This window comes from Pipistrellus hanaki (assembly GCF_964339955.1).
Source record: "Pipistrellus hanaki genome assembly, chromosome: 2".
NCBI classification, from domain to species: domain Eukaryota; kingdom Metazoa; phylum Chordata; class Mammalia; order Chiroptera; family Vespertilionidae; genus Pipistrellus; species Pipistrellus hanaki.
In genome coordinates, this window is record NC_140504.1 from 61,936,392 (window position 1) to 61,962,108 (window position 25,717).

General features: G+C 38.1%; 1 protein-coding gene and 1 pseudogene across 4 annotated transcripts in view; both read left to right on the top strand.

Moving 5' to 3' along the window:
• LOC311617577 (cell surface glycoprotein CD200 receptor 2-like) overlaps positions 1-25,717 on the top strand; it is a 49,393-nt gene that overhangs the window by 18,458 nt on the left and 5,218 nt on the right. For all 3 annotated transcript variants that reach the window (XM_084874039.1, XM_084874041.1, XM_084874040.1), the window contains 5 exons: positions 5,388-5,705; positions 5,826-6,074; positions 17,281-17,334; positions 20,105-20,422; positions 20,537-20,785. In XM_084874039.1, coding sequence (XP_084730165.1) covers positions 5,388-5,705; positions 5,826-6,074; positions 17,281-17,334; positions 20,105-20,422; positions 20,537-20,785 — 1,188 coding nt within the window. The remainder of the gene's footprint in view (positions 1-5,387; positions 5,706-5,825; positions 6,075-17,280; positions 17,335-20,104; positions 20,423-20,536; positions 20,786-25,717) is intronic.
• On the top strand, positions 22,247-22,833 carry LOC311616294 (nuclear transcription factor Y subunit beta-like; annotated as a pseudogene). The gene has a single exon. The product of its transcript is annotated as a nuclear transcription factor Y subunit beta-like (transcript).

Sequence of the window (25,717 nt, forward strand, 5' to 3'; positions counted from 1 at the left end):
GTAACAATCCGTTGTAATTCGGTGGGGTCTGTTGTTATTTCACCTCTTTCATTTCTGATTTTGTTTATTTGGGTCCTCTCTCTTTGTTTCTTGGTTAGCATGGCTAGAGGTCCATCTATCTTGTTTATTCTTTCAAAGAACCAGCTCTTGGTTTTGTTGATCTTATGTATTGTTTTTTTGGTCTCTATGTCGTTTATCTCTGCTCTGATTTTTGTTATTTCCTTCCTTCTGCTTACACTGGGCTTTTCTTGTTGCTCCTTTTCTAACTCTTTGAGTTGTAGAGTTAGATCATCTGTTACTATTTTTTTCTAGTTTTTTGCAATAGGCTTGTAAGGATATGAACTTCCCTCTCAAAACTGCTTTTGCTGTGTCCCATAGATTTTGGATTGTTGTGTTTTCATTGTCATTTGTTTCCAGGATGTTTTTAATTTCTTCCTTGATTTCTCTGGTAACCCAGTCTTTGTTTAATAGCAAGCTGTTTAGTCTCCATGTGTTTGATTTCTTTGGATTATTTTTATTGTAGTTAATTTCCAGTTTTATGCCATTATGGTCTGAGAAGATGCTTGATATGATTTCTATCTTCTTGAATTTGAAGAGACTTTGCCTATGTCCCAAAATGTGGTCTGTCTTTGAGAATGTCCCATGTGCACTTGAGTAGAATGTATATTCTGTGGCTTTGGGGTGGAGTGTCCTGAAGATGTCAATTAATTCCATCTGGTCTAGTGAGTCATTTAGGATTGATATTTCTTTGCTGATTTTTTGTTTAGATGATTTATCGAAGGGTGACAGTGGGGTATTAAAATCTCCTACTATGATTGTATTGCTATTGATCTCTCCCTTAATGTCCTCCAGCAGTTTTTTAATGTATTTGGTTGCTCCTGTATTGGGTGCATATATATTTACCAGGTTTATTTCTTCTTGTTGGATTGTTCCCTTTATTATTATGAAGTGGCCTTCATTATCTCTTGTTATGTCCTTCACTCTGAGATCTAATTTGTCAGATATAAGTATTGCTACCCCAGCTTTTTTTTCATTTCCTTTGCCTGGAAAACTTTTTTCCATCCCTTCACCCTCAGTCTGTGTGCATCTCTTTTTCTGAGGTGGGTTTCTTGTAGACAACAGATGTATGGGTCTTGTTTTCTTATCCAATCTGTTACCCTATGTCTTTTAATTGGAGCATTCAATCCATTTACATTTAAGGTTATTATTGATAGGTACTCATTTGACGCCATTTTTATTCTATACCCGTGTTCCTTCTTCACTTCTTATTTCTTTATTTTTACAGTAGACCCTTTAGCATTTCTTGCATTGCTGGTTTGGTGGAGATGAATTCCTTCAGTCTTTTTTGTCTGTGAAGCCCCTGATTTCCCCTTCAATTTTGATTGATAGCCTTGCTGGGTACAGTATTCTTGGATTCAGACCCTTCCTTTGCATGACTTTGTATATTTCGTCCCATTCCCTTCTGGCCTGATAAGTTTCTGTTGAGAAATCAGTTGCTAGTCTGATGGGGGTTCCTTTGTATGTAACTTTCTGTCTCTCTCTGGCTGCTTTTAAGATTCTTACTTTGTCATTGTTGTTTGCCAATTTAATTATAATGTGCCTTGGAGTCTGTCTTCTGGGATTCATTTTGCTTGGGATTCTGCGGGCATCTTGGATTTGTGTGGGTTTTTTCTTTTCTATTTCAGGAAAGTTTTCTGTCATTATTTCTTGAAATACTTTTTCCATGTCTGCCTCAGTTTCCTTTCCTTCTGGAACCCCTATTATTCGAATATTATTTTGTTTTGTTTTGTCCCAAAGCTCACGTAGGCTCTCCTCCTGCTTTTTAATCTTTATTTCTAGAAGTTGCTCTACTTGGGTATTTTTTTTCCATTTTATCTTCTAGCTCACTGATGCGGTCCTCTGCTTCATCTAGTCTACTTTTGATGCTTTCTATTGAGTTCTTCATGGTAGCGATGTCACTTTTCATTTCTTCTTGGTTCTTCTTCAGTTCCTCATGGCTCTTCTTCATTTCCTCATGGTTCTTCCTCATTTCTTCTTGGCTATTGTCAAATTTCTCTTCCATTCTTTTTAGCCATGCTATGATCATTACTCTGAATTCTTGCTCTGGTAGGCTGCTTGCCTCTGACTCGTTTATTTCCTTTTCTGGTGATGCCTGCTTGTCTTTCACGTGTGGACTATGTTTTTGTCTCCCCATTGCCTCTCTTTTTAGGAAGTCTGGTTATGTGGTATTCCTTCTCCTGCGTTGATTTTTGAGGTACAAAATACAACACTACCAGGTACAACACAAGAGGCACTTAACAGGAATGTATTTACAATACTAATAACCTCTAATAAAGGTGACCACTAGAGTAAGGCAACTTAGGGGATAGGAGAGAAGGAATAAAGGTAAAAATAAAATAAAGAAAAATTAAAAAAAATTAAAATGAAAATTTAAAAAAATTAAGTAAATTAAAAAAAAGAAAAAAAAAGAAAAGAGGGATAAAGAGATAGAAAAAGAAGAAGAAAAAAAGTAATGACAAAATGAAGTTGGAAAACAGGGAAAAAAAGAAGAGGGAGAGAGATAGAGAGAGAGAGAGAGAAAGAGAGAGAGAAGAAGAAGCAAACTAAAAGAGAAATGGGAAACAAACTATATATATGTGGAGGAAATTGCCATAGAACAACCTCTGATCCCAGCCAATGCCAGTAACAATATTTGAAGATTAATACAAACTACAATATCCACTATTATTAAGTAAGGCTATGATATACAGAAGTAAAAGAAACAAACAAAAACAGAGGATTTAAAAAAAAATACAAAGCAACAATAACAATACAGGAATAAGCATAACAATTTCACTAAAAAGCATAAAAATTCACAATAATCAACCTTCACACAAACAATGCGAAAAGGATAGAGGGGAGAACAGATTTTTTTTTTTTTAACTAGTTAATATAGTGCAGAGATTGGTATTTATACATTTGGATCAGGGGTTGGATTTTAGGTCTATAAGTATAGTGAGAGCTTTAGCAGGGGGTATACAGAGAGAATAGAGGAAAAACTAAAGCCGGAATGGGATAGGATAAACTGTAGACTAAAGGGTAAAGTTTAGTAAGAGAGTGATAGTGTAAAGGTTGAGTTGAGACAGGGTTGAATGATGCTATAGTAGAGATTAAAATAGAATGAAGGTTACTCCCAATGTAAAATAAAGAAAAAATAAAATGGTACTAGAGAGAGAAAAAATAAATAAATAAAAATTAAAAAAAAAATTGCAAAATAGCAGTAGTAATAGTGATGATAGAGATTGAAAAATGTAATAATTGAAAAGGTAAAATCAAGTAAGGAAAAAAGAAAAAAAATTGTTTCTTAAGTAAAAGATATGAAAAATGAAAATTAAATAAAAGATATAAAAAATGAAAATAAAATAAAGAATAGCAAAATTAGCATAAAAATGACCAGTAGTGGTCACTCACTTCCTCAGTTAATGTATTTGGCACTTCTGATTCTCGGACCAGACAGTCTTGCAATTCCCAGCTTTCCACTGCACCTCAGTTTTGTAAGGTAATCCTTAATTTTAAGTAGGCTATATCTTAGTTATTTGTGTCCATTTATTTTTGATTAATTAAAAGACAAAAAAAAAAAAAAGAAGGGCAGTTTGTAATTCAGCTCTTAGGTGTCAGTGTTTCCAGTTTGACCTCCCAGTCTTTTTGGTTGCTCTGGCCTTCTTTCTCTATGGCTGCCGCGGATCGCTCCCTAGCTCCCTTGAGACCTCAGGTGCCCCTCAGCTGCTAATCAACCCTCCCTGAGGGACTCAGATGCTACTTTTATCCGTTCTGGGACCAGAGTCAGAACAAGTCCGACTGTTCGGTCGCCATCTTCAAGCTCCGCCCCTACAAACTAAATTTCAAACTCAAATGACCTGGCTCTACACACCTTCACTGAGAGCCTTTAAATTTGCGTCCTCACCAGTCTCTTTCTTTCTATTTTTATCTTCAGCATCTTTCCCTTGTGCACATGTAGCTTACCCACATCTAACTCTAGTGGTTCCCAAGAAGCCAAGTGTTAGGTAAGAAACATTGTCCCTTGTGGTGTTTCAGATAATCAGATTTGGGACTGAAATAAATATCTTTTTAAATTCCATATTTAACTGCGTCTCAGATCTGCTTCTCCCCCTCTCACCCCCCCACTCCTTCTCTCATCTATTATAGTTAAGTGATCTTTATTTGGCTGTGAAATTCAAAGGCTTGAATACTTCACAGAAGAGGCAGGTGACACCAACAGAGGAGAGATTAAGCAGAGTTTAGCAGAAGCAAGTTTCACTCATAAAAATTTTGCCCCACCACACAGCTCATGTTAAAGTGATGAAATTCCTGACACTTCTGTTACAGGTGAGCTGTAACAGGCAAACCTAGTCACCTCTCAGCAAACGCTTACCAGTCATGGACACATTATGTCAATTTATGGGAAAAATGTGAGCTTCCATGTTGGAAAATACTTGTAGGTTGCAGAACTTTTTAATTTAAAAAAATGAACAAAAGGAGTCAATTTCTATATTTAATCCTCATTATTAGAGTTTATGGCAACAAAATCTGTGAAAAATTTTTATAGTTGATCTCTTTGGGAGTATGTACAATTAGAAGGAAGGAAAAAAGGAAGGAAGGAAGGAAGGAAGGAAGGAAGGAAGGAAGGAAGGAAGGAAGGAAGGAAGGAAGGAAGGAAGGAAAGAAGGAAGGAAGAAAGGAAGGAAAGGCAGCAAGAAGGAAGGGCTTGTTGAATTTGCTGACTATTTGATTCTCAAAAAAAAAAAAAGAACTTTAAAAATTTCTAACTTGCTCAACTCAAATGCCATCTTAGTTATTTTTTTATAACATTTTCATATTTATATTTATCTGAAGTGTCACCCTCAGGGATAGGCATTTAGTAATATTCAGTAATGTGATATTACTGATTTATTATCTCTCATAAAACTTAGAAGAATACAAGCACATCACTAATTACTTCATTTTCTACCCCAAGGAACATGAGGTATAAAATAAATATAATAGTCTCCAACTAAAAGTTTCATTGTGTTTCTCTTTTAGTTGAGAATTGCATTTTCTTGTTTGTTTGTTTTTTTCATAGATATTGGAACTTCTGAATTAATTTCAAAATACTTAAAAATTTTCTCACACGTGTAATATACACTGTTTACCTAATAACATAATGTAGGAGAAAATGAGTTAATCTTTGAATTAGGTTTAACATGTTATATACATCTTGTGAATGTTTAATTCTTTAAGTCTCATATTTTTGGAATAAAACCACCAGACAAGTAATGGGCTAGTACAATTTTATGTAATATGTTGTGGAAAATGTAACACATGAAGTTCATACCAAGCTTTTCTTTTTTATTCTGTGTGTGTGTGTCCAGCTAATACTTCCCTGCCTGTACTGGTGGATACAAAGGCTGTGCTCTCTTGCCCTCCTATCCCATTGACAGATGCGCTTTTAACAACATGGGAAATAACCCTCGGAGACAAGCCTCTCTGCATCAGATTCCACAGGAGAGACACAAATGAGACCATAGAAACAAACTGCACTGACAAGAGAATGACCTGGACCGACAGACCTGACCAGATTCCTGCCCTTCAGATTGACCCAGTGGCCATCACTCATGAAGGGCATTACAGGTGTGAAGTGGTAACACCTGATGGGAATTTCCAGAATAACTATCACCTCCAAGTGCTAGGTAAGGAACATTGTACATTGGGGTGATTCAGAAAACCAGATTTGGGACTTAAAGGAATTCCTCTCTAAATTCCATGTCTAATGTGTTAGGACTAAAGCATTTACTTCTTCATCCCTGCAGCGGCCCCTGAGATTACTCTGTTTCAAAGCGAGAATAGAACTGTAGTGTGCAAGGCAGCCGCGGGGAGGCCGGCTGCCCGGATCTCCTGGACCCCAGCGGGAGACTGTGTCCCTGAGCACAAAGATTGGGGCAATGGCACAGTGACTGTCCAGAGCACGTGCCACTGGGCAGATGGCAATGTGTCTATTGTGTCCTGCTCTGTCTCCCATGAGACTGGCAACTGGAGTCGGTCCATAGAGCTGAATCAAGGTAAGAAATTCTAGTTTTGTTTTTGATTTTCCATTCTTTTAGAGGAGTTGTGGTAAGAAGGGAAAAGGAGTTTGTAGAGAATTTCTCCCAAGGATGTTCTCTCCACTTTCTGTGTTATCTCCTTCTCTTACACCAAGTAAGAGGGATATCTAGGAGAATAATACAGAAATTTCTTGTAAGAAGCCATATTTTAAAAGAATGAGGTATATTATTTAATAATTAAAACTAAAAAAATTAATGTTCACTTCTGTCTAGTAGTAGATTGGCTTGAGTAGTGTACTTTTAAACGAATATCTATGTTTATAGTAGAGGAGTAATTTATAATTTTAAACAAAAGCTTATACTTTTACTAGAAAGATAAAGTCACCCATAACTTTTCTTCACAAAATTTTAGTGTGGTAGATTTTTTCTCTCTAGGCCAGTGGTTGGCAAACTCATTAGTCAACAGAGCCAAATATCAACAGTAGGATTGAAATTTCTTTTGAGAGCCAAATTTTTTAAACTCAAACTATATAAATTGGCACATTGTTATTAACTTAATTAGGTTACTCCTAAGCTGGCCTTTGCTAGAAACTCAAGGGATCAAAGAGCCGCATGTTGCTCACGAGCCGTAGTTTGCTGACCACTGCTCTAGGCTCTTCTAGAATTTCTTTTTTCTTCTTTTTTTATTATTTTTAAATAAATCCTTATTGTTCATATTATTACAAATGTTACTCATTTTTCCCCCCTCCATTGCTCCCCTCCACCAGGTTCCCACCCCAACCTCTGCCCTTTCCCCTCCCCCAATTTTCCTCATCCATAGGTACACAGTTTATGTTGTCTTCCCCCACCCGCCGACTTCCCTTTTCTCCGAGAATCATCAGTTCACGCCCCTTCCATACGTCTGATTCTATAATATTCACCAGTTAATATTGTTCATCATATTATTTATTTATTTATTAATATATTTTATTGATTTCCCCCATTTTTTTAATTGATTATGGTATCACATAATTGTCCTCATCCCCCCCAATCCCATCTCAAACTCCTCCGTACATATGCCCTTAACCCTCCCCCCCTCCTTGTCCATGACCACTGGCCAGGCCCATATGCATGCACACAAGTCCTTTGGTTGATCTCTTCCCCTTTAGCCCCACCCTCCCCTACTTTCCCTCTGAGGTTTGAACGTCTGTTCGGTGCTTCTATTTCTCTGAGTCTGTTTTTGTTCATCAATGTTGTTCATCATTTCCTCTAGAGGTATGAGATCTTGTGATCTAAGAAATACCCCTGTAAGAACTTAAATTGAGAAAAGCCATAATGGTGATGCTGAGAGGCAAATGTAGTGAGTTCCTTCTGGACCAACAGTTCTTTTGAGTCCCAATTTCAATGTCAAATAGTTCCTTATGTATACATGTCAGCCATGCTATTTCAGATCTGGTTGGTGGCCAAACAGTGGTGATGCAGATTCAACCGTCTCTGGTTTGGTCCTGGGCATCCTTCAGCAACACGCAGCTGCTGTCTGCTGGTATGGCGAGGCATCATCAGAGTCTTCCATCTCTGAATTATTTCTCTTCTGTCTTCGTGCCTGGAGCACTTCTGTCTATTCCTCTCTGTTACAGGATTCCAGATGGTCTCAGAGTTGTTTTCTGAAAATATACAAACATATTCTCAACCAAAAGTTAATAAAGGGATATTTTCTATAAATTTGACTTGGGATCCTTTTTCTTCTCTCCCCCCACCCCCCCAATGATTTTCCTCTGGCTTGTTTTGACACCATGTGTGTATTTTCATGGGTATCTTTCTGTTAGCGTTTCGAATGAAGGTTAATTTTCTAAAGTACAAATTTTTTAGATATAAGTTATTTGCAGGATAATTTGATAGCTTTTACATTTTAATTATTTGTGCTAAACTATGACTGCTTTAGGTTCATAACATGTTATGCAATTTTACCATGAGACGCTCTGCCAATAAGAAATTTTGTTAACACTTTAGGAACAGCTTTTTGTACAGTACAATCAATTTTTTTAGAATATTCATTTATTTCCATTACCCACATTAATTTCCTCTGAGAAATTGGCTACTATTCAACTGTCAAACTCAATACTCTAGCAACAATCTTATTTACCATGTGTGTATTAGTGGAATTGATTATTTGCCTTCTTGAGAAGGGCCTGAGCATTCCTGCTACTAGGCTGGACTTGGATATTAAAAACCCAGTTGCCCACACCATGGGTACCAGACCTCTCAAACAAGTCTTATTGCACTGAGAGGGCAGCTGCTGTCAGCCAAGTCTCTGTCTGTTACCTGGGTCCCAATTTGAGCTGTGCATGGGAAGCTAAGCAGCCATGGGGGCAGGAGACCTCCCTCAGAAGGGGAGAAGGTTCAGGCACCTGCTAAGTTGCAGGGGGGAGTGGTGGTAAGGGTCTGTGCTCCACCTCTGTTGACCCCCAAGTTCTCTCCTGATGGCCCCTCTGCGACTGTGCTTGTCTTAGGTTGTTACTTCCCTGAGGAATCTTATCTGTCTCTAGCTAACCAGCCATCCTCCGGGGCCAAGCAGGGTGATGTGAGTTTTGGTCTGACTCCTTGGTCGCCTATGCCCCCATGGGCTCCACGCCCAGCACCTGCCTTGGGGACACCTCACCTGCTGCTGAGGCCCGGGCGCTGATCTCATATTTTTGGGAACCCATGTTTCTTCTCCAAAGAGGGTCCAGCTCACCCAATGGGCAGGAGAGAGATCCATGGTACCAGCCACCATGGTGCTTCAGCCTTGGCATGAGCTGAAAAGTCAGGTAACAGTTGTGGTCACCTGGATCATGAGAATAGGGTCATTTTTGGCCAAAAGAGCAAGACAGGCCAATATAGAATGCTCAGGTGCCTTCCCAGGGGGCTCTCTGCACAATGGAAGGAATGAAGTCCTTTCATGTCGTTTTTAAATTGCTGCCAGACATTCAAAGGATTGGTTTGTAAGTTTGTCTAGGATAATTGTACAATATGCCGTTGTAATTCTAAAATATCTAGTGATGTATCACCTTTGTCTCCAAACACCAATTTTTTGTTGATACCCCATGGTGCGAGGTACTATTATAGGTAATGGGGATAACCCAAGTCTGGGAAAAATTATAATGACCTTGTAGAATAATATCATGTAAGGATAATCTTTGCTCTAGGCCATGGAAATTCCATTTTAAACTGGCTGTCAATTTTTTTTTGTATAGACAAGGTGTTTGTAACATTTTTTCCACCTCTCCCAAGAGGAAGTAGTGATAGTCCCTTCCTTTGGTGTCCTCACAAGCCAGAATCCTCTCTTGACTTTTACACACAAAGGATCAGTGGTTTAATTTTGTGTCATACAGAATGGCAGCTGGGTGATGACCCCTATGTAATTATACTTCCTTGTCCCACCCATGGTCGTCCTGGATGACCAAGGTGTTTGGTATCATCAGTGACTACTTTGGGAAGGAGGCTCAGCCCAGGTAAGGGCTCCCACCTGTGGAGGATTAGGAACATAAGTCCAGAAATACTTACCCAATATCCCCAGGTTATATTACGGTACAGCTGCTGACTGCTAGCATGGCAGAAAAGGCATTCTCCAGTGTTCATCAGTCTATACCATTCATTATATTCCATAAATAAATGAGATCATGTGATGTTTATCTTTCTCTGCCTGGCTTATTTCACTTAGCATAATGCTCTTCATCTTCATCTATATTGCTGCAAATGGTAGGAACTTTTTCTTTTTTTACCGCAGCATAGTATTCCACTGAGTAGATGTACCACAGTTTTTTAATCCATTCATCTGCTGATGGGCACTTAGGCTGTTTCCAGATCTTAGCTATGGTGAATTGAGCTGCTATGAACATAGGGGTGCATATATCCTTTCTGATTCGTGTTTCTGGTTTCTTAGGATATATTCCTAGAAGTGGGATCATTGGATCAAATGGGAGTTCCGTTTTTAGTTTTCTAAGGAAACTTCATACTGTTCTCCACAGTGGCTGCACCAATCTGCATTCCCACCAGCAGCGTAAAAGAGTCCCTTTTTCTCCGCATCCTCACCAACACTTGTCATTTGCTGATTTGTTGATGATAGCCATTCTGACCGGTGTAAAATGGCACTGCATTGTTGTTTTGATTTGCATCTCTCTGATGATTAATGACTTTGAGCATGTTTTCATATGTCTCTTGGCCTTCCTTCTGTCTTCTTTCGAAAAGTGTCTACTTAGCTCAGTTGCCCATTTTTTGATTGGGTTTTTTATCTTCTTTTTGTTAAGTTGTATGAGTCCTCTGTAAATTTTGGAGATTAAACCCTTATTATTGATATCGTTGGCAAATATGTTCTCTCATGTAGTGGGGTTTCTTGTTGTTTTATTGATGGTTTCCTTTGCTGTGAAAAAGCTTTTTATTTTGATGTAGTCCCATTTGTTTATTTTCTTTTTAGCTTCCATTGCCCTAAGATCAGTATCAGTGAAGAAGTTCTTTTGGCATATGTCTGAGATTTTCTTGCCTGTGGATTCTTCTAGTATTTTTATGGTTTCCCATGTTATGTTTAAGTCCTGCATCCACTTTGAGTTTATTTTTGTGTATGATGTAAATTGGAGGTCTAGTTTCATGTTTTTGCATGTATCTGTCCAATTTTCCCAGCACCATTTGTTGAATAGACTGTCTTGACTCCATTGTATGTTCATGCCTCCTTTGTCAAATATTAATTGAGCATAGTGGTTTGGGTCAATATCTGGATTCTCTAGTCTATTCCATTGGTCTGTCTGTCTGTTCTTGTGCCAGTACCAGGCTGTTTTGAGAACAGTGGCTTTGTAATACAGCTTGAAATCTGGTATTGAGATTCCCTCCTACTTTACTCTTCTTTCTCAGGATTGCTGTGACTATTCAGGGTCTTTTTTTATTCCAGATGAATTTTTGGAGTGTTCTTTCTAGGTCTGTGAAATATGCTTTTGATATTTTAATGGGGAGTGCATTAAATTCATCAGATTTTTTAATTCCCTTGGTTTTTAGATTCACTTGTTGATAGTTATGTATTTGTCGTTCATAATTTCATCTTTATTTTCTTTCTTTTCCTAAAGAATCCCCTTCAGCAATTCATATAATTCTGGTTTGGCGGTGATGAACTCCTTTAGCTTTTTAATTTTTTTTATTTTTTATTAGTGAAGCTCTTTATCTGGCCTTCGATTCTGAGTGATAGCTTTGCTGGGTAGAGTATTTTTGGCTGTAGGTTCTTGCCATTCATCACTTTGACTATTTCTTGCCATTCCCGTCTGGCCTGCATGGTTTCTGTTGAGAAATCAGCTGACAATCATATGGATGCTCCTTTATAGGTAACTACCTGCTTTTCTCTTGCTGCTTTTAATATTCTCTCTTTGTCTTTTGCTCTTGGAATTTTAATTATGATTTGTCTTGGTGTGCTCCTCTTTGGATTCCTTTTGTTTGGGGTTCTGTGCGCTTCCTGGACTTGTAGGTCTAATTCTTTCACCAGGTAATAGTTTTCTGTCACTATTTCTTTCAGTATGTTTTCAGTATCTTGCTCTCTCTCTTCTTCTGGGACCACCCATAATTTTGATGTTAGTTCACTTGAAGTTGTTCCAGAGGTTTCTTACATTATCTTCAACTTTCTGGGTTCTCTTGTCTTCTTGCTTCTGCAGAGGAGTGTCTTCTGGCTCTTTATGTTCCAAATCTTTGATTTGATTCTTACGATGTTCCATTCTGTTTTTAGGACACTATATAATATTTTTTATTTCAGACAACGTATTCTTTATTTCTAGTTGATCCCTTATTATTTCTAGTTGATCCCTTTTCATATCCTCATAGGTCTCCTTTATTTTATCGGCCTTTTCTAGGAAATTCTTGACAAACCTTATAAACTTGGTTTTGAACTCTATATCCAGTCGTTTTTTGTCCTCCATTTCTTTCTTTTGTGATCTGTTTCCTTATCTCGGCATTTTCGCAGCTTTACTGAGTTGGTAGTGTGGCTTTGTGTGCTAAGGTGTCCTATATGGTTCAGTGGGTCAGTCTCCCAGTTACCTGAGGTGGACACTCTTGGTGCCCCCTTTTGTGGACTGTTGTACAGCCTTGTTGTAGTTAAATCTTGATTGTTGTTGGTATCACTGGGACGAACTGATCTCCAGGCCAATTGGCTGTGAGGATCAGCTGTGTCAATGCCAGGAGACAGCCTTATTCAACTAGACTTGGAAAGTTACAAAAGCCTCTGTGCTCAGCTTGGATGGAGGAGTTTCAGGGTAGAGCCTACAGCCTTGGCTTCCGTCAGTCCTGCCCTATGAGTCTCCTGAGTCTCAGTGTTCCTCAGTTTCCTTCAGTATTCTCTGCAAGCACCTCTGAGAGAGAGGTACCCTTGAGTTTCGCCTGCTACTAAACAGTCTAGGCTCTCCCCCAATGATCCCAGAACTGGGATTCAGTGCAGTTGGAAGTGGGGTTGGAAGAGGGGTTCAGAGCAATCCAGAGCTTTTGTCTCCTTCCCACTAGAGCAATCTAGTGGCACAGTCAACAGTCAGTCCTCTGCGCGTAATGTGTGAGACTCCAGGACTGCCTTTCACCGCTCCCCTGAGTTTCCACTTTACAGCCCAAACTCCCTTCTTATGTGTCTGGATCCCCAGGGTCTCGCCCAGAACTGAGGTTCAGTGCAGTCGGAACTGGGGTTCAGCACAGTTCCGGAGCTTTTATCTCTTTCCCGCTAGGGAACGCCATCCAGGCACTCAGCCTCTCTCCCCTCTCCGGTTCTGTCCTCTCCCTGAGCGCACACTGTGTCTCCGTACCTTAGGCTTTTACAGCTCCTCTGATTTTCCTTCTGGTTTTCTCTTTCCTTCTAGTTGTAGAATTTCCAGTCAACTTTCCTGTAGTTCTGGATAATGTCCATTTTGTATCTTAGTTGTATTTTTTTGAAATTGTTGTGTGAGGCTGCAATTAGGTGTTTACCTATGCCACCTTCTTGGTTCTCTACCTTCTCCAATCTTCTTTCTAGAATTTCTTAATTATACTATTGCACATCTATGACTCTTCACCTTTACCTCTTCATCTGCACTCAGTTACATAGAAGCAAGTACATTCAAATCTTTAGGTGTTTTGTTTTGTTTTAACTTCATTTTTCTAAGTAATCTGCCCCTACTGATATTTCTTAAAATATCAAATTTAGATATTATTTGACCACTTTCTTTTATGAGGATTTCACTTTACCTTCCATCCCTTGTCTTTTATAGCATGAATATATTGCAATTTTGGTTAAATTAAATACCTATAGTTTACATTATTTTGAATATGTAACTTTGTTAAGTGCTAAGTCAAGAAATAAGCTTATACGTTCTTTTTTTATTTATTTATTTGGTAGTCCATCAGCCCATTTTTTTTCTTGAGGCATCCCTTCTTGAGGCTTTACATACTCTTGTTCTAATTTGGCCCGATTGACCGCTAGACCTGCTGCACAGCTACTGTCCTGGACGTTCTCTTTGCCTGGATCCTCTGCTGGATCCGTGTCTGTTTAACCCAAGTTCCTTTTTCCTTCCAGACATTTTCTAGTTTTAATCTCTTTCACACGTGAGTTATTCCTTAATTCTCTGGTAATCCTTCACTGTCCATTCATTTCAAAGTGTGTATTCAAAAGTGAGCTGATTGGAAGCTCTGCTCTCTGTGGCTGAACTTGCCAAATAGTTCGTTTCAATAGGGTGAAAGGTGGTAAATGATTATTAAATGATTTTTTTTTTAAATTGGGGCTTCCTTAGTTAGCTGAAGGCTAACTGAGGCTGTTTGGGTTCTGCAGAAAATAACTCCAGTCTCTTGTTTTTGAGGGATAACCCTTACTGCTGTCAGTTTTCTGGGAGCAGGTAAGAAGAGTTGTGTGTGTGTGTGTGTGTGTGTGTGTGTGTGTGTGTGTGTGTGTGTGAGTGACTTCCCTTTAATAACTCTCTGCAGTCTGGCACCTCATCTCTACCCTCCATTATGTTTGGATCCTTGACTCTGGAGTCTCACCAGTTCATCTTCTCTGGGTAAAACTTCTGTTCTTTGCTGATTGGAGAAGGGTAGTGACCTGCTGCACAGGAAGAGGGGAGACTTGGTAGCTACCTGTCCTCAATGAAGATTTCAAAGAAGCCTCCAACCTTTGGCCCACAGTTCTCAAAGCCTTTCCTCTATATTTAGTCCTTCCTGTTTTAGAATTTTCCTAAAGTTCTATGGGCATTAGGGTTGTCACTTATTTTATTCTGAATTATTTGCCATTCTTCTGTTTATTTTTTAAAAATCCACAAACAATTTGAAATCTGTCATTTGCTCTTGATTTTATCCATGTTTTCTTTGTCTTTGCATATATACTTTTAAATTTTTTATTTACTTGTATTGTAATATGTTTTAATATTACAGGGAGAAGTGACAAACCCATGTGTTTGAACTGCCACTTGTCAATATTCATTCTTTTAAAAAATATATGTATTTATTGATATTTTACAGAGAGGAAGGAAGAAGGATAGTTAGAAACATCGATGAGAGAGAAACATCGATCAGCTGCCTCCTGCACATCCCACAACCAAGGTACATGACCTTGACCAGAATCGAACTTGGGACTCTTGTCCACAGTCTGATGCTCTATCCACTGAGCCAAACCGGTTATGGTTCAATATCCATTTTTAAAGTGCGATTTGTTTTCTATTTTAAGGAGTTTAGCAGTATTTACTGAGAAGAGTAACTGCACCCTGTTTATTAATGATGCACAACCATCCACTAGTACAATATGATGTCGTATTTATAGAATCTCAGAATTGAAGGGGTGGGCTAGGTCACTCCCACACCATGCAGGCATCTCCTGCGTCTTCCCTGCTGGGGGACCTCAGCCTCTCTTGGCACACTTCCAGTGAAAGAGAGCGCAGGGAAAAGAGAGGGTTTCAAAACAATGTTATTTTAACTGTAAAACCAATTGTTTCTTTTTCTAATGGAATACTGAGAAACCCAGTGTTTAAAAACAAACATTATGTAACATAGAAATTCACACATGAAATCTATATGTTCATGTTGACCAACAGTTCTTTTGATTCCTAATTTCAATGCCAAACAGTTCCCTACGTGCACATGTCAGCCATGATATTTCAGATCTGGTTGGTGGACAAATGTTGGTGATGCAGGTCCAATCTTTTTTGATTTGGTCCTGGGCATCCTTCAGCAACATGAAGCTGCTGTCTGCTGGTATGGCGAGGCGTCATCAGTGTCTTCCATCTCTGAACTGTTTCTCTTCTTTCTACATGGCTGGAGCACTTCTGTCTATTCCTCTTTGTTACAGGATTCCAGATGGTCTCAGAGTTGTTTTCTGAAATATATAAACATATTCTCGACCAAAAGTTAATAAAGGGATATTTTCTATAAATTTGACTTGGGATCCTTTTTTTTTCCTTCCCCAAATGATTTTCCTCTGACTTGCTTTGACACCATGTGTGTATTTTCATAGGTATCTTGCTATTAGCATTTCGAATGAAGGTTAATTTCATTAAGTACAAATTTTTTAGATGTAATTTATTCACAGGATATTTTTCCTTACATGATATTCTCCCACTGTCACCCCCTTTTTAATTTAAATATTAGGAGGGTTTTGGAAATTTCATAATGTAGTCTTGATAGCTTTTACATTTTAATTATTTGTGCTAAACTATGACTGCTTTGGTTCATTACATGTTATGCAATTTTACCATGAGATGTTCTGCCAATAAAAATTTTTGTTAACACTTTAGGAACAGCTTTTTGTACAGTACAATCAGTTTTTCTAGAATATTCATTTATTTCCATTAGCCTTGTATTTATTTACCATGTGTGTATTAGTGGGAAATGATTATTTGCCTTCTTGAGAAGGGCCTGAGCATTCCTGCTACTAGGCTGGACTTGGATATTAAAAACCCAGTTGCCCACACCATGGGTACCAGACCTCTCAAACAAGTCTTGTTGCACTGAGAGGGCAGCTGCTGTCAGCCAAGTCTCTGTTACCTGGGTCCCAATTTGAGCTGTGCATGGGAAGCTAAGCAGCCATGGGGGCAGGAGACCTCCCTCAGAAGGGGAGAAGGTTCAGGCACCTGCCAAGTTGCAGGGGGGAGTGGTGGTAAGGGTCTGTGCTCCACCTCTGTTGACCCCCAAGTTCTCTCCTGATGGCCCCTCTGCGACTGTGCTTGTCTTAGGTTGTTCCTGCCCTGAGGAGTCTTACCCGTCTCTGGCAAACCAGCCATCCTCCGGGGCCAAGCAGGATGATGTGAGGTTTAGTTATGTCTCCTTGGTAGCCTATGTCCCCATGGGCTAAATGCCCAGCACCTGCCTCAGGAACCCCTCACCTGCTTGCGAGGCCCAGGCACTGATCTCATATTTTGGGGAACCCATGTTTCTTCTCCAGAGAGGGCCCAGCTCACCTCACTGGGTGAGAGGCAGATCCATGGTACCAGACACCATGGTGTTTCAGCCTCTTGTCTGTTTTTATTAAGGCCTTTCTTCAACTGATTGGATGAGGCCCACAAACATTATGAAGAACATTTGTTTCACTCAATGTCTACTAATTTAAATGTCAATCTCAGCTAAAAATGTCTTCACAGAAACATCTAGAACAAGCATATCAAACTCTCAGTCCATGGGTCACATGCCTCCTTTATTTGGCCTGTGTTAGCTAACCTTTGAGTTTGACATGCTTAATCTAGAATAACATTTGACTCAATATCTTGGAACTGTGGCCTAGCTGAGTTGACCACCAGGAGAAGAAAAATGGGAACGGAAGGAGAATGAACTATTCCTCTCAGTTCTGGTTCCATAAGTCAAGAAAGTACTGTGATTTGTCCAACTAGGTGAGGTACCTACCCCTGGACCAAACAACTTTAGTCAGGGGTGGCATCTGGGGAAAGGATTGTAATCATCCTAGCTCATGTGCAATGCCCATGCTGGGCCAATCCATTGTGGCCAATGAAGAGGTAGAGGCAGGCTTACCTCATATAAAATATTAATCAAGAACAAAAGAAGGTGTTCCATAAATAGGAAATCATTCATTAAGAGCTTATAAATGTAATGTTAACATATTTTCCCATTTAATGATGAAAGAACTCTAATTTGTTTTACAAGGCTTTTGATTAATTTAGTTATGGTTAACTGATTGTTTATAATCATGTTGTATATAAGATTTTGTAGAGAATAGTGTCTCTCACCTGATAAAGTACCTAAAATTGATTTCTTTTTCTTTTTTTCTAAATATTTTTTCTAGTTTCATTTGTGGGCAGAAAGCAGAACCATTTATCGGTAACACTTCCTACAGAAGGTAACATACTCTTTTTTCTCTAGAGGCCAGTACAGAAGGAATGGATTGTTGAATTTCCTTAGAAACATAGCTGATGGTCTGAGGGTCAGTCTTTTCCTAGCTGAAGAATATGGTGATCTGCATGCTGTGGGGTGATGAACCCTGAATGACTCTGTAATCTACCCTCTCTCTCCTCAATGCAGTAGAAGGTGAAATCAACCTAGGTGATCACAGGAGTGTATGGAGAATAGTAGTGTTAGGTGTCAAACCCACTGAGTGTGAGGGAGTGATTAGCTGTTGTTAATTATCACTACATGAATTAAAAAAAAATGGTAGAGAAAGGATAAAATTATAGCATTTTCATAAGAACTATCATTATAAAGGAGAAGGGTGCATGGAGGAAGGTGAAAGAATGTAGAATACTTACTATGCTTAGATTCCTCTCCATTTGAGTTAATACTTTGGGTACTTGGCTCTGTTAAAATTCATATGTTTATTGATTACCTAGTACTTCCTTTAAAAAATAGAATCATATCTTGAAGATAAATATTAGGCAAAAAAGATTAAGGCCTTATAGTGTTTACAAGCTAAAGTTCAAACTCCTGAGAAATTAGAGAACCTTCCAAACTTGCATCCTCACCAGTCTCTTTTCTTTCCTGTTTTATCTTCAGCATCTTTCCCTTGTGCACATGTAGCTTATCCAGATTTAACTCTAGTGGTTGCCAACAAGCCAAGTGTTAGGTAAGAAACATTGTACATTGTGGAGTTTCAGATAATCAGATTTGGGGCTGAAATAAATGTCTCTTTAAATTCCACATTTAACTGCCTCTCAGATCTGCTTGGAAATCCTCTCTCTTTCTCATCTAGTTACAATAGATGATCTTTATTTGGCTGTGAAATTCAAAGGCTTGAGTACTTCACAGAAAAGGCAGGTAACATGAACAGAAGAGAGAGATTAATGCAGTGTTTAGCACAACCATGCTTTATTCACATAAAATTTTTGCCCCACCACACAGCTCATGTTAAAATGATGAAGTTATGGATATCTTTGTTACAGGTGAGCTGTAACAGGTACACCTAGCACACCCATACTAGTCATGGACACATTATGTCAATTTATGGAAAACATGTGAGCTTCCATGTTGGAAAATTCTTTTATGTAGCAGGGCTTAATTTTTACTTTAAATGATGGAAAGAAAATGAGTCAACTTCTATATTGAATCCTCATAATTAGAATGGTTATATGACAACAAAATCTGTGAGCAAAGTTTATAGTTGAATTCTTTGGAAATGTGTATAACTGAGAAGGAAGGAATTAAGAATCTGTTAGTTGACTTTCTGATTCTCCACATAAAAATAAAAAACTTAAAAAATTTCCAGCTTGCTCAACCTGAATGCCATCTTATTATTTTTAATTCCATTTATCTTATATATTTAGTTTTGCCTGAAGTGTCACACTTAGGGATAGGCTTTTAGATTTGATATTACTAATTTATTCTCTCTAATCAAAACTTAGAAGGAAATAAGCACATCATTAGTTATTCCATTTTCTAGCCCAAGAAGCATGGTGTATAAAATAAATATAATAGTCTCTGACCAAAAGATTCATTGTCATTGTTTTGTAGTTGAGAAATGAATTTTCTTATTCCCCCCCCCCCTTGGATATCAAACCTCCTGAATTAATTTCAAAATACTTTTAAAAAGTTCCTCTCTCTCTCTCTCTCTCTCTCTCTCTCTCTCCCAATATATATATATATATATATATATATATATATATATATATATATATATATATATTAGATACACAGTATATAATACATACTGTGTATCTAATAATACATAATATAGGAAAAATGAGTTAATCTTTGGATTAGGTTTAATATGTTATATATGCAGTGCATCCCAAAAATGTATACACACCTTGTATGATTATAAAATCAGTGTTTATTAACATACAGTTCAATTTCAAAATTTTAAAGTATCTACAGAAATTAATAGATTTTTTGTCAATATCTGTTTTCAACTGATGACCCGTCTAGTCCAGGCACTGCTAATAATGCGAAGCAATGGAATCACAAACATCAAGAATCATTTAGTTCATTATATTCCACAAATGAGTGAGATCATGTGGTATTTACCTTTTTCTGACTGGCTTATTTTGCTTAGCATAATGCTCTCTAGTCCCATCTGTTGCAAATGGTAAGAATTCCTTCTTTTCTACAGCAGTGTAGTATTCTATTATGTATATGTCCCACAGTTTTCTAATCCTCTCATCTGCTGATTTGCAGTCATTGAGTTAGGAGATGAATATTAATACACAAAGATTTAGATAGTATTAAAAAAAAAAAGAATCATTTAGTTCAATATTTGTGTGCCCTCAATTCATTGACTGTTGCAGGTTTTGTACTGTAAACTTTATCTTTTATATATCTCCATTAAAAAAGAAGTCTAGTGGCTCTTTAGGATAAATTTTCTTTGTTCAAAATGTAGTCTGGCTTCACCCATTATTTCAAATCAGTTAAACCTGAAGAGGAGTGAAAAGTGAGTTCTCAACTGTTAAAACATATATACATTTTTTGGGGGGACACCCTGTATTTTGGTAATGCATAATTTTCTTTTTATGTAAGTCTAATATTTTTGGAATAAGACCACCAGTAAAATAATGTTATAGTACAATGTTATATAATATGATGTGGAAAATGTAATGTGAATTTCTTACCAAGCTTTTCTCCCCCCACTCCCCCCCCGCCTCTCTCTCTCTCTCTCTCTCCCTCTCTTTATGTGTGTCCAGCTAATACTTCCCTGCCTGTACTGGTGGATACAAAGGCTGTGCTCTCTTGCCCTCCTATCCCGTTGACAAATGCGCTTTTAACAGCATGGGAAATAACCCTCGGAGACAAGCCTCCCTGCATCAGAACCCACAGGAGATACACAAATGAGACCATAAAAACAAACTGCGCTGACAAGAGAATGACCTGGCCCGACAGACCTGATAAGATTGCTGCCCTTCAGATTGACCCAGTGGCCATCACTCATGAGGGGTATTACAGGTGTGAAGTGGCAGCACCTGATGGGAATTTCCAGTATAACTATCACCTCCGAGTGCTAGGTAAGGAACATTGTACATTGGGGTGATTCAGAAAACCAGATTTGGGACTTAAAGGAATTCCTCTCTAAATTCCATGACGAATGCGTTAAGACATTTACTTCTTCATCCCTACAGTGGCCCCTGAGGTGACTCTGTTTCAAAGCAAGAATAGAACTGCGGTGTGCAAGGCAGCTGCGGGGAGGCCGGCTGCCCGAATCTCCTGGACCCCAGCGGGAGACTGTGTCCCTGAGCACAAAGATTGGGGCAATGGCACAGTGACTGTCCAGAGAACGTGCCACTGGGCGGATGGCAGTGTGTCTATTGTGTCCTGCTCTGTCTTCCATGAGACTGGCAACTGGAGTCGGTCCATAGAGCTGACTCAAGGTAAGACATTCTAGTTTTGTGTTTGATTTTCCATTCTTTTAGAGGAGTTGTGTGTGGTAAGAAGAAAAAAGGAGTGTGCAGAGAATTTCTCTCAAAGTGTTGCTGGAGATGATACAATTATCATCTCCCATTTGGTTGGTTGCCTTTTTGTTTTGTTGGCAGTTTCTTTTGCTCTGCAAAAGCTTTTTAGTTTGATTAAATCCCATTCATTTATTTTTGCCTTTACTTCCTTGCCTTTGGAGTCAAATTCATCAAATGTTCTCTACAACCAAGGTCCGAAAGCTGAGTACCTATGTTTTCTTCTATGGAATTTATTTTATCAGATTTTATATTTAAGTCTTAGATTCATTTTGAATTAATTTTTGTACCTGGGGACAAACTGTAATCTAGTTTCATTCTTTTGCATGTAGCTTCCAATTTTCCCAGCACCATTTATTGAAGAGGGTTTCCCCCCCATTGTGTGTTTCTGGCTCCTTTGTCAAAAACTCTCTGCGCATATGCATCTGGTTTTATTTCTGGGATCTCAATTTCATTCCAGTGGTCTGTATGTCTGTTTTCTGCCAATATCATGTTATTTTGATCATTATAGTTCTGTAGTATAATTTGAAGTCAGATATTATGAAATATCCAGCTTTATTCCTTTTTTACTCAAAATTGCTTTGGCTATTTTGGGTCTTTTATGCTTCCAATAAAATTTAATGTAATTTTTTCCCTATATTTTAAAAAAATGATATTGTGATTTTGATGTGTTTGCTTTAAATCTGTATATTGGTTTAGGTAATATGGTCATATAACTATGTTTATTCTTCTAATACATGAATCCAAAATATCTTTCCATTTCATTATGTCTTATCAATCTCTTTTAATAATGCTTTGCATTTTTCAGTGTATAAATCCTTCATGTCCTTTGTTAAGTTTATTCTTATTAAGTTTTTTATTTTTTTGCAATGCAAAAGGAATTTTTTCCCTGAGTTTTCTTTGTTACTATATAGGAAAGCAGGGGATTTTTATACACAGATTTTTTTTAGCCTGCAACTTTATTGTATTTGTTTCTAATAGTTTTTTTGGTAGAGGCCTTAGGATTTTCAATATACAAAATCATGTCATCTGCAAAAAGCAACACTTCTATTTATTCATTCCCAATTTGAATACCTTTTATTTCTTTATCTTGCCTGATTGCTCTGGCTAGAACTTCCAGAACTATGTTGAATAAGAATGTGAGAGTGGGCATCCTTGTCTTGTTTCTGATTTTAGAAGAAAAGTATGATATTAGATCTTATAGTTCTTTATGATTCAGGCTAGGAAGCTTGTATTTTTCTAGGAACTTATTCATTTCTTCTAGGTTATTGAATTTGGTAGTGCATAGTCTTTGATAGTATTCTAGTATGATCATTTGTATACATGTTGATTAGATAGAGGTGTTTTTGAACATTACTGATACCATGGTTCTGACAGTATTTTATGACAATTGATGGTGGCAGTTATACAACAGATTCTTCTCAACTAGAAATTTCTGCATACTATTATATATTGAAGGAAGTCACTATATTATACAGCCTAATGATAAAACTGAGGACATCACAAATGGTTCAAAAGATAGTTATCTTCCAATTACAAATGTGTCAAGGATAATGAAAAATGCCATACCTTAAAAAGAAAACCAAAAGATGCCAAAAAAATGTGTTCAAGAATGGACACATCGTCAGGTTTATAACATCTGAAGCAAGTGAAGGGTGCCATCAAGAGAAATGGAAGCCAATCAATGGAGAAGATATTCTCTGTGCCATGTCTATCTTAGGCTTTGACAGTTATGCAGGGCTTCTAAAATTATACCTTTGAAAATTCAGAGAGGCAATGGAAGGAGAGAAAGGAATTGGTAGAACAGTCACAGCTACAGGTGAACTAAGTGAAGAGCCAACAGAGGAGGCATTTACTAACTATTTATCATCTCGTTTAATAACTGCATAGTCAAGAACAGAAGGTTATGGTTTACACAAATAATATCAACAGATTTCTGGTGTTCAACAAATTCAGTTTGCATGATTTAAAGAAATGAAGGAGTGGGGAATATGAAGAAGTAAGCAGAGACATTAGAAGGAAATGACTGGTGAAAGGATGTTCCTTTGTTTCCTTTGTATATAAATAGCTGTAATGTAGCTTCACTATTTAAGGTGTTAATACTGACCTGATAATTTTTTCATGAAGTATTTTAAAGAAAAATTGGATTTTTAAAGGTATTATAAAGTTTTTGTTTTGGATGAGAGTTTGTTGTTCTGTGTGACTCCTCTATACACATTGTATACTACAACTAATTACTGTCAGGTATTTGTAGATAGTTTCTTATTTTCATACTGAATCATGCTACTTGTGTAATTCAAGTAAGCAACTATGTCAATTCATGATGTTTGGCCTTTTAATCCTATGTAATAAAGAGGTAATATGCAAATTGACCATCACTCCAACATACAAGATGGCTGCCCCAAATGGTTAAAGATGTCCACCCCCATGTGGACACAAGAAGGCCGCCACAAGATGGCCAGCAGGGGAGGACAATGAGGGGGGGAACCAGGCCTTCAGGGGAGGATAGTTGGAGATTATGGGGCTGGGAAGGAAGGCAGTTGGGGGCAACCAGGCTTGCAGGGGAGGACAGTTAGAGGTGACCAGGCTGGCAGAGAAGGGCAGTTAGAGGTGAATAGGCAGTCAGGGGAGGGACGTAAGGGGCAATTGGGCCAGCAGTGGAACAGTCAGGCATCAGGCTGGCAGGGGAGCAGTTAGGCATCAATGAGGCTGGCATGGTAGTGGTTAGGGGGTGATCAGGCTGGCAGGCGGAAGCAGTTAGGGTCAATCAGGCAGGCAAACAGGTGAATGGTTGGGACCCAGAAACCCTGGATTGTGAAAGGGATGTTTGACTGCCCAGGTTGGAAAGAGTGCAGGCTGGGTTGAGGGACACTCCCCCCATGCACAAATTTTGTACATCGGGCCTCTAGTAAAATATAATAGTAGAGTTTAAAATATAATCATATCCTATAAATTATTTCCCATAACATCTCTCATATTATTTGCTTATTTTTCAATAGCTTCATTGAGATCTAATTTACATACAAATCATCCATTTCAAGTGGATGAATTTTAGGTAAAGACTCTACATCAAAGGTTGAGAACCACTAGCACAGTCACCTAAGACCATTGGCAAACACAGATATTTACATTATGATTCATTAACAGTAGCAAAATTATAGTTATGAAGTAACAATGAAAATAATTTTATGGTTGGGGATCACCACAATATGAGGAACTGTATTAAAGGGTTCCAGCATTAGAAAGGTTGAGAATCATTGCTCTAAGTCCTTTGGAATAAGTCATTCCATTACCTTAGAGGCTTTGGTTCACTAATTCTTTTTGCCCTCTTTTGTTCAGTCTTATGCTATACAAATCCTTTCTATAAGGCTGATTATGTAAAATGCTTGTTTTTCTCCCAAGTTAAAAACAAGATGTTATGACTTCCTAAAACTCTTAGCTCTTGCCTTCTACTCACCTGTAAGATTTTAAAAAGAGGAGTCTATATTCATTGTCTCCTCCATGCTACCTCACATATACTCTTTGACTTGCTTGTGGTTTCTCTTTGCCACATGATATAAAGCACCAAAGATGTGCCAGATGCTGAATACTATATAAAATTGTCATTCTTTGTTAATAATTGGCTTCTTTATGGTATTTCATATGGTCTCTTTGCCCTGCTCATCTGTCATCCTGCCATTTTCAGTTGGTTCTTTTTCTTTAACTTTAAATTAACTTCTTAATCTTCTTAAATAGATTCTTTTTCATCTATTCCCACTAAGGAAGACATTTCCCAGGGTTCCATCATTTGCCTTCTCTTCTTCTCACCTTTCCCCTTATTCCTTGAGCAATCTCATCCATACACATGGCTTCAATCACTGCCTAATTCTTGACTCTCACATGTGTATTTTTAGTGCAGGTTTCCCTCTTTAGCTATACCACCATAAAGAACAACTTTCAACAGGACAGCATCACTTGGATGCATCAGGGTACCTCAACTTGCATATTCATGAAATAGTAGTCCTTTCCTCTAGCCTTTTATAAACTCTGCGCCTATATTTTGGTAAATGATCCAAGTCAGAATATTATGCAAATCACTCTTTATTTCCCAAAGTCAAAATCAGTTATTATGTTTTGTTCCTTAAAAATCTTTCTTAAATCTGGACCTTTCTTTTTCTCCCCACTGCTTTAGTTGAGAACATAATTATCTCTCACCCAGATTATTGCAAGATCCTGTGACAGCACTTCTGCTTCCTAGTTTACCTTCCTCCAATTTATCTCCTACATTGTTGTCAGAATAACCTTTCTAAAATGAAAAGTATGCTACTCCCCTACTTAAATGCCCCCAGTGGCTTCTCTTTGCCTCATGGAAAACTAACCTCAGGGGTGCCAATCTCTAACTGCTGCTCTTCTTAGCCTCATAGCTGGCTGTTTTCCAACCTGCACCTCATACATGTGGGCCTTGTTGGGTTACTAAAAATTGGTATGCTCTTTTAGCTCTCTGTTCTCCTTTTCATGCAATTTCTACTTCTCTACAATGTACTTTCCCCCCACACTCTTATCTTCCATTTCATTTTATCAATTTCTATTGAGGTTTTAAGACTTGGTTTGATATAGTTCTAGGATAATTTTTTATTCTCCTACAGTTTGGTTAACTGTTCTACTCTGTATCACCAAATACCTTTTGTACGCCTCTATGTGAGCACTTCCATGGTCCTGGAATGTACCTCCCACTTCTTTGATTCCCAGTACAGTCTAAGTTCCTTAAGAATAGGAACCACATCTTTCATTTCTATATCCTCAGAGTCTGGCCCTGTACCTGACACATACAAATAACTGCAGAATTAGGTTCAAATCATCATCACAGATTTCATT